The sequence below is a fragment of the Polyodon spathula genome, chromosome 33 (genome assembly GCF_017654505.1).
Source record: "Polyodon spathula isolate WHYD16114869_AA chromosome 33, ASM1765450v1, whole genome shotgun sequence".
Classification (NCBI taxonomy): Eukaryota; Metazoa; Chordata; class Actinopteri; order Acipenseriformes; family Polyodontidae; genus Polyodon; species Polyodon spathula.
Window position 1 is genome coordinate 5,062,169 of NC_054566.1, and position 13,457 is coordinate 5,075,625.

The 13,457-nt window shown below is 38.5% G+C and overlaps 1 protein-coding gene across 3 annotated transcripts in view; it reads left to right on the forward strand.

The window, feature by feature from the left end:
- Positions 1–11,299, forward strand: part of LOC121303517 (astrotactin-2-like) — a 615,708-nt gene extending 604,409 nt beyond the window's left edge. For all 3 annotated transcript variants that reach the window (XM_041234251.1, XM_041234250.1, XM_041234252.1), the window contains one exon: positions 10,566–11,299. In XM_041234251.1, the coding sequence (XP_041090185.1) occupies positions 10,566–10,800 (235 nt within the window). In that variant the 3' untranslated portion in view covers positions 10,801–11,299. The remainder of the gene's footprint in view (positions 1–10,565) is intronic.
- Positions 11,300–13,457: the final 2,158 nt, after the last annotated feature.

A 13,457-nucleotide genomic window follows, 5' to 3' on the forward strand; every position in this document is an offset into this window, starting at 1 on the left:
TAACTGTGTTTTTAGAACAGAGCTCCAAGTTTTCTAGTAACAGACCGTAAAAAAAAAGCCACTAGACAAATACCTATGCAAGGCCTCCACACTCTTTTTGTGCTTCATTGGCAGAAGCAATTTACTATAAGATACTAAGGGGTCTTGGTAGACATTGGGAACCCCCCTCCACTGGTGAGCAAGTTGAGTAAAGTTGCATCTGTCAGCCTGCAAAAGAAACGCAGCACCTTTGTCATACAGCAGTACACTGCATGTTTGATCCTTAGTCTCTTCGTTCACTTTTCAACAGAGCTCAGTTGAAGAAGCCACCCAAACCCTTGATTGGCATTAGTTCTAATTACATTTCAAAACTGTCGGGATGAACTTCAGTATGTTGTTTATATGTTTATTGACCACAGCATGTAATCCTAAACGTGGGCTTCCCAAGCTTCCCCTCTTATTAAAAGCCCTTCCATGGTAACTGCCTACTCAGTTTGATTGCCTATTACAGTGTCCATGTCCTGCTGGGTCCTGCCTTTTCATCACAATCTAATGCTCTTTGCTTTGGAATGATTCACAGCCACTGCAGAGGGAGTTAATCTGAGTTCTTGTTGATATTAGATGTCCAGCAGAAGTACCACATTAACAAGGCCTAATGAAAAGTAATTGTCCAGCACTCTGTCAGGCTTCCCTTGAACTGGCGAGCCAGAAAAGATAATTTTACTCCCAGTGCTGGCTCGCTGCCATCGTCCTGGCAACTACCCTTGCACAGCAGCACAGACAAGTCCTCAGGAGCGCCACTTACACTGTCTGAGAAATCACAATCATTACCTTGCTGGGCTGTCTGGAGCAAGTCCTGGACATACTGTATACATTACTGATCCATTTGGCCCATCTTGCTCGTTTGGTAGCTTATTGATTCCAGAATCTCATCAAGCAGCTTCTTGATGGATCCCAGGGTGTCAGCTTCTCTGTAAAAAAAACAGTGCCTCCTATGTTCTGTTCTGAATGCCCCTTTATCTAATCTCCATTTGTGTCCCCTGGGTTGAAATTGTCAATACCTTTTAGAATTTGGAATTCTTGAATCAGATCGCCACATAGTCTTCTTTGTTCAAGACTGAATAAATTCAATCTTTTTAGCCTGTCTGCATATGACATGTCTCTTCTTTGCACTTTTTTTAGAGCAGCTATATCAATTTTTAGCAAGGTGACCAGAACTGAACACAATGTTGTAGATGAGGTCTTAATAATTCTTTATACAGTTTTAATATTACTTCCACTGAGTTAAATTCAACACTTTTTATTATATATCAAAGCATTTTGTTGGCCTTTTTTATAGGTTCCCTACATTGTCTAGATCAGTGGTTCTCAACCTTTTCTGATTACTGTGCACACACAAAAAACTTGCTAATATGAATAGATGCACAAGAAAGTACAGCAACATATTAATACTAACATTATTTTTATATAGTCCCTGATCTATGTGATTGAAAAATAGTCAATATACTTACAGTTCTGTGTGAAGCTTGACCATGTCTTTTGCTGATGAGCTTTGTCATCCTGGGGTGCAATGAGGCAACAGCAGATATTAAAGTTGTTAAGTTTTTTTCCAAATTTAGTCTGTTCCTGTATTTGGGTCATTGCAGAAAATGACACTTCACAGAAGTAAGTTGATCCATATGGTAGCAGTTGATCCAAAGCATGCTTTCCCAGGTCAGAGTATTCTTTTTGGATTAAACACCAGAACTGTGTTAGTGTGGAATCAACCAACCTCATTTGCAGGCCACAGTCTGAGGACAGGTCCAGAAGTTTTTCCTGAAGGCTGTCAGGTAAGTTACTGCTCCTGGTGTCTGGCAAAAGGAAGGGGTTTCAGACCCAGTCCAGTTTGGCAAATTTTTTGTCAAGAAAGTATGACTTGCACTCACAAGTCAGTTGGGCCAAATGTCCTACAACTGGTTTAATTTTTTGCTTCCTTTTCTGGATCGCAGAGATAAGCATCAAGCTGAGGAAAACAACTAAAATTCCCCTATCCACATTTTGTCTTCCAGAATTCAATTTTCTTGATGAAACCACACACGTTATTATACAGATTCGGGATGTTGGTGTCACTGCCTTGCAAGGACAGGCTCAGGTCATCCAGCTTGCTAAATGCATCGGCAAGATAGGCGCGTCACGCTAACCACTCAGTGTTTTCAAACACAGAAGCACGAGAGAATGAATGTTCTGATAAGAAGGTGTTCACTTCAGCTCGCAATTCAAACAACCTTTGCAATACCTTCCCTCTGGAAAGCAAACGTACTTGTGGCACTTGTTGTCGGCACTTGTATTGTCCATGTATCAAATGAAAGCGTTAAGCTCTGCTTCCCCACTAACATCTATAGATTCATCAAGTTGGAGGACAAATATATTAGCCACTACAACTTGTGAGACAACGTCCTCAGCCATGTTAATGATCCTATGACAAATGATGTCATTTGACAAAGGTACTTTCTTGAGAGTGTCTGCTGCTTTTTTATCAAGCATGTTCTCTGCTAGCGCCACAGCGGCAGGCAAAATTAATGCCTCTGCAATTGTGTATGGCTTCTTCGATTTTGCAATAAGTAGAAACTGCATATGATGCCTCAAGTGCTTTGGCTGAGGTAGATGAAACTTTGTGCATTGTAAATGGGCAAGTCTTGAACTCTGAAAGTTTTCTTTTAAAAAACTCTGCTGGCTTACGGACATGTGCAGGGTGTTTTGTGTTCAGATGTCGTTGTACATGCGCTGGCTTCATGCTGCTGTTTGACAGAATTTCTCCACAGAAGAAACATAATGGTTGAGGTGAATTGGCAGTTGTGGAAGTAAATCCAAATCTAATGTAAATCCTCATGCAGGTTCAGAAGCATTTAAACTAGAAAGGAAGGGGGGAGAAATCAACAAAAAAACAGAAGTGAGACCGCTTCAAAACAAGAACAACAACTCAGGAAAGACAACCATTAAATGTATTTATCTAAATGCTAGAAGTATCAGAAACAAAATTCTAGAATTTGAAGCTACTGCACTAACAAGTAACTATGATGTGATAGGTGTTGCAGAAACTTGGTTGTCTAAGAGTGATGGGGACGAATATAATATTTGTGGGTATACACTGTATAGGAAAAAGACAGGTAGGACAGAAGAGGAGGAGGGGTAGCGCTATACATAAGAAACAGTCTTGAAGCCCAGGTGTTAAACCTGGACAAAGAAAATAAAACCGAATCAATATGGGTCAGAATAACAGACAAAAATTCAAAGGGCATAATAATAGGAGCATGCTATAGACAGATTCAGACGGTGAGCAAAATAATCTGTTATACAATGACATTAGAAATGTGTGTAGCAAAGGAGAAGCCATACTAATGGGGGATTTCAACTTCCCCCATATAAAATGGGAAAACCCAGTGGGTAGCACGAAGGATGAAATTAAAATGGTGGAAATGAAACTGCTTCCTAACACAATTTGTCAAGGCACCAACTAGAGAGGAGGCATGCCTTGATTTAGTCTTTTCAAATAACGAAGACAGAATAACTAAAACAGAGGTCAGAGAACCACGGGCAAACTCAGACCACAATATGGTCTCATTTGAAGTGTTTTTTAAAACCCCAAAAGTAATGACTAAAGCTAAGGTTTACAATTTTAGAAAAGCAAACTATGAAGGTATGAAACAGAGACTGTTTCAGAACAGAAGTAGACTGGAGTAAAATAGAGAAAACATCCACAGAAGACGGATGGTTGTTCTTCAAAAATGTAGTACTAGAGGTGCAAAACAATTACATCCCTAAAGTAGACAAATCTAAATGTAAAACTAAATTGCCAAAATGGTTTAATAGATCAATTAAAAAAAATATTCAGCGAAAAAAGGCACTTTACAGAGCATTAAAAAAGGACCAAAAAGAAAGTACGCAGAAAGAGTACACAGAACTGCAAATGCAAGTCAAAAAGGAAGTTAGAAAGGCCAAGAGAGAAATAGAAATGAACATTGCTAAGGGAGCTAAAACCAATTCCAAAATGTTTTTCCAATATTACAACAGCAAGAGATCATTCAAAGAGGAGATTAAATGTTTAAGAGATACAAATGTCAAAATCGTAGATAAAGAAAAAAAAAATAGCAAAAATATTAAATGATTACTTTTCACAGGTTTTTACAAAGGAAGATACTGACAACATGCCCCACATGTCATCTAGTTCCTATCCAGTTTTAAATAACTTTAGCATAACTGAGGCAGAAGTGTTAAAGGGACTAGGAGCTCTTAAAATAAACAAATCCCCTGGGCTGGATGAGATCCTCCCAGTAGTACTCAAAGAAATGAAAGAAGTAATTTACAAACCGCTAACCAAGATCATGCAGCAGTCTCTTGACACAGGGGTGGTACCGACAGACTGGAAATTTGCAAACGTAATACCGATCCACAAAAAGGGAAACAAAACTGAACCAGGTAACTACAGACCAGTAAGCCTGACTTCTATTATATGCAAACTTATGGAAACTATAATAAGATCCAAAATGGAAAATTACCTATATGGTAACAGGGTCCTGGGAGACAGTCAACATGGTTTTAGAAAAGGGAGATCGTGCCTAACTAACTTGCTTGATTTTTTTGAGGATGCAGCATCGATAATGGATAATTGCAAAGCATATGACATAGTTCATTTAGATTTCCAGAAAGCTTTTGACAAAGTCCCGCACAAAAGATTAATTCTCAAACTGAACGCAGTTGGGATTCAAGGAAACACATGTACATGGATTAGGGAGTGGTTAACATGTAGAAAACAAAAAGTACTGATTAGAGGAAAAACCTCAGAATGGAGTGTGGTAACCAGCGGTGTACCACAGGGATCAATATTAGGTCCTCTGCTATTCCTAATCTGCATTAATGATTTAGATTCTGGTATAGTAAGCAAACTTGTTAAATTTGCAGATGACACAAAAGTAGGAGGAGTGGCAAACACTGTTGTAGCAGCAAAGGTCATTCAAAATGTTCTAGACAAGAATCAGAACTGGGCAGACACATGGCAAATTACATTTAATAGAGGAAAGTGTAAGGTACTGCACGCAGGAAAAAAAATGTACGTTATAAATATCATATGGGAGATACTGAAATTGGAGAAGGAATCTATGAAAAAGACTTAGGAGTTTTTGTTGACTCAGAAATGTCTTCATCTAGACAATGTGGGGAAGCTATAAAAAACAAGATGCTTGGATACATTGTGAAAAGTGTTGAATTTAAATCAAGGGAAGTAATGTTAAAACTGTACAATGCACTAATAAGACCTCATCTTGAATATTGTGTGCAGTTCTGGTCACCTCGCTATAAAAAAGTTATTGCTGCTCTAGAAAGAGTGCAAAGAAGAGCGACCAGAATTATTCCAGACTTAAAAGGCATGTCATATGCAGACAGGCTAAAAGAATTGAATCTGTTCAGTCTTGAACAAAGAAGACTACGTGGCGACCTAATTCAAGCATTCAAAATTCTAAAGGGTATTGACAGTGTCGACCCAAGGGACTTTTTCAGCCTGTAAAAAGAAAGAACCAGGGCTCAGAAACGGAGATTAGACAAAGGGGCATTCAGAACAGAAAATAAGAGGCACTTTTTTACACAGAGAATTGTGAGGGTCTGGAATTCACTCCCCAGTAATGTTGTTGAAGCTGACACCCTGGGATCCTTCAAGAAGCTGCTTGATGAGACTCTGCGATCAATAAGCTACTAACAACCAAACGAGCAAGATGGGCCGAATGGCCTCCTCTCATTTCTAAACTTTCTTATGTTCTTAATTCTCACGAAACTGACAGGGTTTTGTTTCTGTTCTCAGTTTTTTGGGGTTTTCCAAATCCAATGTATTGGTTTCACTGGTACTGCTCCCAGCCCCGCGTTTTAAAAATGTATCCATTTCGCCAGAAGCTAGCTAGCTAATTAGCTTCAAGTATGCAAAAGCACAATTGGAAACACGTACACAGCATGTGACAAACCAGCTAACTGACATCGCCTCACCAGTTACCCTGGTTACAAACGCAACAACGTAAGCCATAAGGTACGTTATCCTAAAATACCACATATACCGATCTACTTAATAGAAATGCCAAACGTTACGTGAAAGTTTTGTTTGTATTTTTGATATTTTCAACATTTTACATGCTGAACTTGACAAATATGTAGGTTAGCTTCTCGTCTCCCATAAGGTATTTATAATGTACATTTTTATTGCCTGTGTGTAGTACTTTACACTGTTCTATATTAAATCTAATTTGCCATGTGTCTGCCCAATTCTGAATGCTGTCTAGATCATTTTGAATGACCTTTGCTGCTGAAACAGTGCTTGCCACTCCTCCTATTTTTGTGTTGTCTGCAAATTTAACAGGTTTGCTTACTATACCAGAATCTAAATCATTAATATCGATTAGGAAGAGCAGAGGGCTCCACCTTGCTACATTTGAGGCTTCTCCTCTAATCAGTACTTTCATGTTTTCTACATGTTAACCTCTCCCTAATCCATGTGCATTCATTTCCTGTATAGTCCTGTATATGTCACTGTCAACTTCTGAAAACTGTTTAAAAATATAGAGCACAAAACCCATACAACATGATGTGCTTGATGGAGGCCTGTGATAGAAATGTGGGGAGCGTTCAGATCAGAATGGAACTGTGCTAGCTCCCAGAGCCCCTCCTCCACTGCATGCTATAGCCATGGTGGGGGAGTTTGATTCTGGTGGTTAAGGAGAGTTTTGGTTTTATATTGCTTTGCCAGGAAGTATTCTCTGCATCCCTTGCACTTGCAAAGCAATCATAAATATCATAATAGACTTAATTTATCATAAAGATTTAATTTCTATTATTTGAAAAGGTAGCCACTGAGACTCAATGTTCTCTACTGTGAACCATTTGGATGAAACACAACATGTTATTTATGGCCTGCACTTGGCAGGGTGAGTGGTGCTTGCTGCACTTTTTAAAAGGGAGGGCTCCAGCCAACTGTGATTGCATTACTTAATGCAAACTGTGATCGCTCAGCTGTCGCATTTACGAAATTGTTCCTAAAGTTGCCACAAGGAGCCACTGTGCCTTCCTTTTTATGTATTTGTCTGGAACAGGGTTTGTTTCTTTATGGGCGAGGTGGAGGTTGGGGTGCAACAGAAATCAAACTTTGGAGCTCATGATTGGATCATGTACAGAACCAAAGTGAAAAGAAACCAAGTGAAAAGTCCCAATGCTGACCAGACAGGAAATCTGCACACAGCCCCCTGTGTATAGGTAACAGTATAACAGGGGAAGAATTGTTTAGAACAGTTCTTAACTAGTCTACTAATATGTTAGTGAATGTGCTTCATTAATTGCTATTGGTTAGCTATGTAGTGATTGTTTATCATTTTCAGATAAAGTGGAACACCATGGGAATATCAGCTAATGGACTGGAATTCATATGAAGGGGGAACCCACGAATGACAGGAGCTGAAGATTACAAGCATACATGGCGCACAACATGTCCTCATGACACAGAATGGGGTTCTACCAATAGGGTTACAGAGGTTCTGTAGCCATATCAGGACAGAGTAGCAAAGGGTCTATGAGACACAGCTACATAGCGTGCCTTTGTAGAAGCACACTGTGAACGTTTCACTTTGCCACTTTGTCATGTGGGCTGAGACTCTTCCATGCAATATAGTGCTGGGCCTCGCTAGTGCTTGCTCCGCTCGTGTGGACTGAGACTCTTCTATGCAATTTATTTTTAATAAACCTTTTTGCAAATTAGGATGCAAAGCCTTTTGGCCAAGACATTTTTGTTTGTTTTAGGGTTTTAACTATGCAGATATAATATCTAAATATAATGGCCAAACCCATTTTCGTATTTTTGTTCAGCAGTACACCATTCTCTGGTGTAATAAACTACTGCAAATGGACAAAAAAGCTACAATGAAATAAGGAAGCAGACTCAAAAACGGGTTCAATTAGTTAAGTGTTCTGAAAAAGAATAGGGAGCAGGGATATTCAGGAAAGATGGTTCTGCCTACAGGGGGCATTGATGTCATTCATGTTGGAGATATCAAGGGTTAGTACACACACTTGATTTTGTTTTCCGATTTTTAAAAAGAGTGACTTCTACAATCACTCCAGAGGTATAAAAGTTGCCACATTCTGGAATCATGAGTCCTTTTTTAGCCATATGCTTTTCTAAATAGATGGAAAGTGCTATACTGTGAAGATTAGGCACGTGGTAGATATAGGAATTGTAACAAGAAAAAAACAACATTCTCTAGGAGGATTTGTATACCTTGATACATGCCTAAGCATACCATTTTAGCCACTTACTCGTAAGCGTTTGAGAACTTTGGATGTACTTTTATGACTGGTGCATTCAAAATGTTTTAGGTTTAACTTTTACTTTTCAGACAAGGTCCGTATCTCAGAAACACCATCACAATTGGCTCAGAAATTCAGAATAACAACAATAAATGAGCGCTTGGATGTTAAGTGCTACACACATAATGGCTGCAATGTTTGCACCTGCAGTCACTACACCTTGTACATATGCCACTACTAAATTGTACAAAGAACTTCGAGAAGCTTCAGTGCATGCAATAGAATCACTCAGTAAATGTAAAAGAGGAGGACAATTCTAGATGAACTGCTATTTTAACATCATGGTAAAATGGCACACTATATATTGAAAGAATAATGGAATCGTGGGGTTAGCTACTTCCTCTCTCAATGAAGAAGAATGTATTCCTTCATTTCCTCATTCAGGCTCACACCTCTTTTCACTGTGCTTCGTCTCAAAGGGTGTGGGTGAGTCACACATCACTGGACATGTTTATTTATTGCTGTAACTTTGACATGGGAAAGCTTTCTGCACCATGTATTCTGCATGTCCTCAGTCTCCACGGGGCGCTTAACTGTTGGTTTTTTTGTTTTGTTTTTTTAAAGCTGCGCTTGCTTCACACAGAATGTGTGTGGTGTTCATACTGAAAGGTACAAGGTTTGCAGGCCTTGAGAATATTAACAGTGCCGTTGCCATTGCTAGGATTGTACTTGGTCACAAATCCTACAGCCTGTGCAGAAGGACCACATTACTCTGGCATTTCTTACAGTGTCTGTTGTAACATTTCCAATTGATTCGTAAGGACATAAAAAATGATCATTTAAATTAAGGATTTTTAGAGGATAGCCCCTGCTAGATTCAAAATCTTGTTTCTACAGGGTACCTATAGGGTAACAACAGCAGTTACACACACACACACACACACACACACACACACACGTGTCACCTCAACATAGCACACAGACAACAACATCATCAACACAATCCATTTCCATGCACCCATTAGTTACAGCACCAAGATGAACAGGTACCATATGATTAATGATTTAGATTCTGGTATAGTAAGCAAACTTGTTAAATTTGCAGACGACACAAAAGTAGGAGGAGTGGCAAACACTGTTGCAGCAGCAAAGGTCATTCAAAATGATCTAGACAAGATTCAGAACTGGGCAGACACATGGCAAATGACATTTAATAGAGAAAAGTGTAAGGTACTGCACGCAGGAAATAAAAATGTACATTATAAATATCATATGGGAGATATTGAAATTGGAGAAGGAATCTATGAAAAAGACCTAGGAGTTTATGTTGACTCAGAAATGTCTTCATCTAGACAATGTGGGGAAGCTATAAAAAAGGCTAACAAGATGCTCGGATACATTGTGAAAAGTGTTGAATTTAAATCAAGGGAAGTAATGTTAAAACTGTACAATGCACTAGTAAGACCTCATCTTGAATATTGTGTTCAGTTCTGGTCACCTCGCTATAAAAAAGATATTGCTGCTCTAGAAAGAGTGCAAAGAAGAGCGACCAGAATTATTCTGGGCTTAAAAGGCATGTCATATGCAGACAGGCTAAAAGAATTGAATCTGTTCAGTCTTGAACAAAGAAGACTACGTGGCGACCTAATTCAAGCATTCAAAATTCTAAAAGGTATTGACAGTGTCGACTTTTTCAGCCTGAAAAAAGAAACAAGGACCAGGGGTCACAAATGGAGTTTAGAAAAAGGGGCATTCAGAACAGAAAATAGGAGACACTTTTTTACACAGAGAATTGTGAGGGTCTGGAATCAACTCCCCAGTAATGTTGTTGAAGCTGACACCCTGGGATCCTTCAAGAAGCTGCTTGATGAGATTTTGGGATCAATAAGCTACTAACAACCAAACGAGCAAGATGGGCCGAATGGCCTCCTCTCGTTTATAAACTTTCTTATGTTCTTATGTTCTTAAAACAGCTAGTACTTTATCTGCTCTGAAGTTTACCAAGGTTGTAGTTGTATCTAAAGCAACAGCGAGAGCATTCCAGCGTGTTGGTGCTGTGACATCTAATTCCTTCAAAGGATCTGTTATTAAAATTCAACTACCTGTCTGTTTCTAGCACATGATCTGAGAGTGCAGGCACTGCCCTGGATCTTTGGAGTCTTATCAAATTGGGCTGATGGTGATCTTTTTGTACCTTTATAAATAAAGTGTGTTCTCTAGAGACTGTAAATGGAAAGTAGTATATAAACATGATGTCCTTTTCTCTTTCCTAGGAAAGCCCACCTGATCCTGAGGAGACTGGACAGAGTAAGCAGCTACTGTGCCACATTGCTCCACAGTGCCTTCATCCAAAGCAGGACTGACACAGTACCCTATCTCTTCTGCCACAGCGAGGAGACAAGACCTGCCAGCGTGGTCTGGCACAGTTCTTTACAGGACACTAAAGTGACTTGTGTTGAAAAGCTGATGTCAATTCCACGGAACACATATGGAGATTCCAAACTGTGATGAGCGGGACTGATCTTGCTCTTCAAACACATTTACACGGGACACTTGGTTTGTTTTTTTTACAAGGGAGAGAAGCTAACAGTGAAGCTTTGGAGACAAAAACCTTGCTCATGAACACGAGCCGGAGAGAATTGACTCCACTAAACTGTTTCTTTTTCTAACTTAGTGGCATTTAAGTAGACTGCTTAAGGTGTGATGTCAGAGCATGTAAATGATTTTTAAAAAAAGAAGATGACTAAATAATGAAATACCATACTGCAGAGCTAACTGGGGTTGTGAAAAGTGCTGCTTGGGTTATATTTTGAAAGTTCAACATGTTCAGACTTGAATCTTACAATGGGGTCTCATCTCTCACCCCCTGTAATGTATCAAGTTTTTGAGTTTGTTTACACAATAATGTTCAATGTTTATTTGGTGGTGGTTCTGTTTTAAATCTAATATTTGGATATCCAAGAGTCAAAGAAGTACAGTAAAGGCTATGGTTTCTGTTTTCTCTTGTCTCATGTTTGTTTTGCTGTATTTTATTGGCGCAGTAATGCCCTTATTATATATATATATATAGATATATATATTATATATATCTATATATATATATATATATATATGTATATTATATATTATATATATATATATATATAATATATATATATATATATATATATATATATATATATATATATATATATATATATATATATAAAAACAACCTCTATAAATGTAGAACTATTAAAAGAACCTAATAAAAAACCTAATAAATTCAATGACAAATTACAGTAGTTTTAGCATTTCTAAATTCAGAGTGCTTCATAGTTATGGAGGACTCTATTAAATGATGTTCTGAACAATAGCAGATCATTACTGACAGGACCAAGGCATTTGCAGTATAAGCAACCAATAGTAATCTGTCATTACAATGCAACAAACAGTTATTCCTTGTTAGAAATAACACATTTATAGATATCGTATTGATCCTTAAACTCAATAAAGTGTGACAGTTGAAGCGACTTGCAAGTCATGCATTGTCTAGTTTGTCACGTTTAGTTATATACAGATAGACAGCTGTTAAATGGTCTTGTGAATAATGGTTGAAGTTTGGTTAAAAGCCCTTTTAACCAGACCTGCTCAACTACAGTATTTGTCTAACACTTAACCATGTCTAAAGTTAAATGCCTCAGTAAACGTGTTGTATAAACAGGGCCCACAATGTCCAATCGTCACCCCACCACCTCTGTAAATAAAGAACATGGCTATCAAGTAACCTAAGAACGAATACATTTCCTTTCAAGCTGGCAGAATCTTAGCAGAGGTGTCATTCAAACTTTTTTCCAGGCAACGGGTAGTGTTGTTGATTGATTTATTTATGTGTTTATTTTTAGCAAAAGTTGCTTCACTGTTTTGATGTGGTTGTTTTTCCTCTTTCTAAGGGGCCTTTGTTGTTATGTATCGTTAGGAGAAACTGCCTTGTGCAAGTGAATAAGTTATAGAAGAGGGGCGGGACTGACAGTGATGCGAATCAATCACATGATAGACGGAGACTATTGACTGGTGGTGTAAGGATGTTAAGGATGTTAGGACAATAGTTCAATTTATTTTTGTTCTGGTGATGAGGTTTTAATTAATTACAGGTGAGGATTTCCAAGCACTGATGTAGACATATTTGAAGTTATGTCTAGACTTACAGAGGCTCAAAGGAATAATGCTATTGGACAATTGGAAGCCAGCATCTGAATGTTTCCAAGAGCACTATAGGATGACTTTGCCACTGATCAGCAGTGTGGAACAACACTTGACCGCCCATGATCTGGTAGACAATGTGTGAACTACATTTATGTGACAGGTTCACCACTGCAACCTCTACAACATCTGCAGTACCAGGAATGCATAGAATTTCCAACCAGACTGTCAGAAGCTGCCTACAGGAGGCAGGTATCCGAGCTAGAAGGCCAGTCAGAGGAGTGATTCTTACACCGAAATATTGTCAACTAGAACTTCAGCGGTGTCATAATCACAGAGTATGGCCCATACAACGATGGAGAAATGTAGTGTTCAGTGATGAATTGAGATGTCTGCTTCGATGTGCAGATGGAAGAGTGCGGGTATACAGGCGACGTCATGAACGTTTGCGGGCAACTTTGAGACAGGTTGACAGATTTGGTGGTGACAGTGTCATGGTGTGGGCGGCAATCTCAGACAGTGGCAGAACCAACCTTGTTCATGTTCAGGACAACTGACAACTCAGCGCTATTGTCTTGAGATCATACGGCCTCATGTGATCCCATTCATTAACCATTGTAATGTCATTTTCCAGCATGACAATGTCTTAATGATTGCTTTACAGGTTAAGGTCCTTTGGATCTGTCTATCCAAACTTCCATATTAATGCTATAAAAAGTACATTCAAAACACCTATGCGTTTCTTTTTTTGAAGAGAGTGTGTGTGTATATATTATATACTATTATTGATACTATTCACAGTTTAATTTTGATTTAGCACTCATTTTCTGTATGCAGTATCTACTTGATCCAAAACTTTCTGAAATATGGTTTCATGGGGTTTGTACCAATGATATCAGAAACAAAAATACACTCCCTGAAAAATTTCATTGCAAAATACAATAACTACATTCAATCCTCTATATATGTTTTTTTTTTTTTTT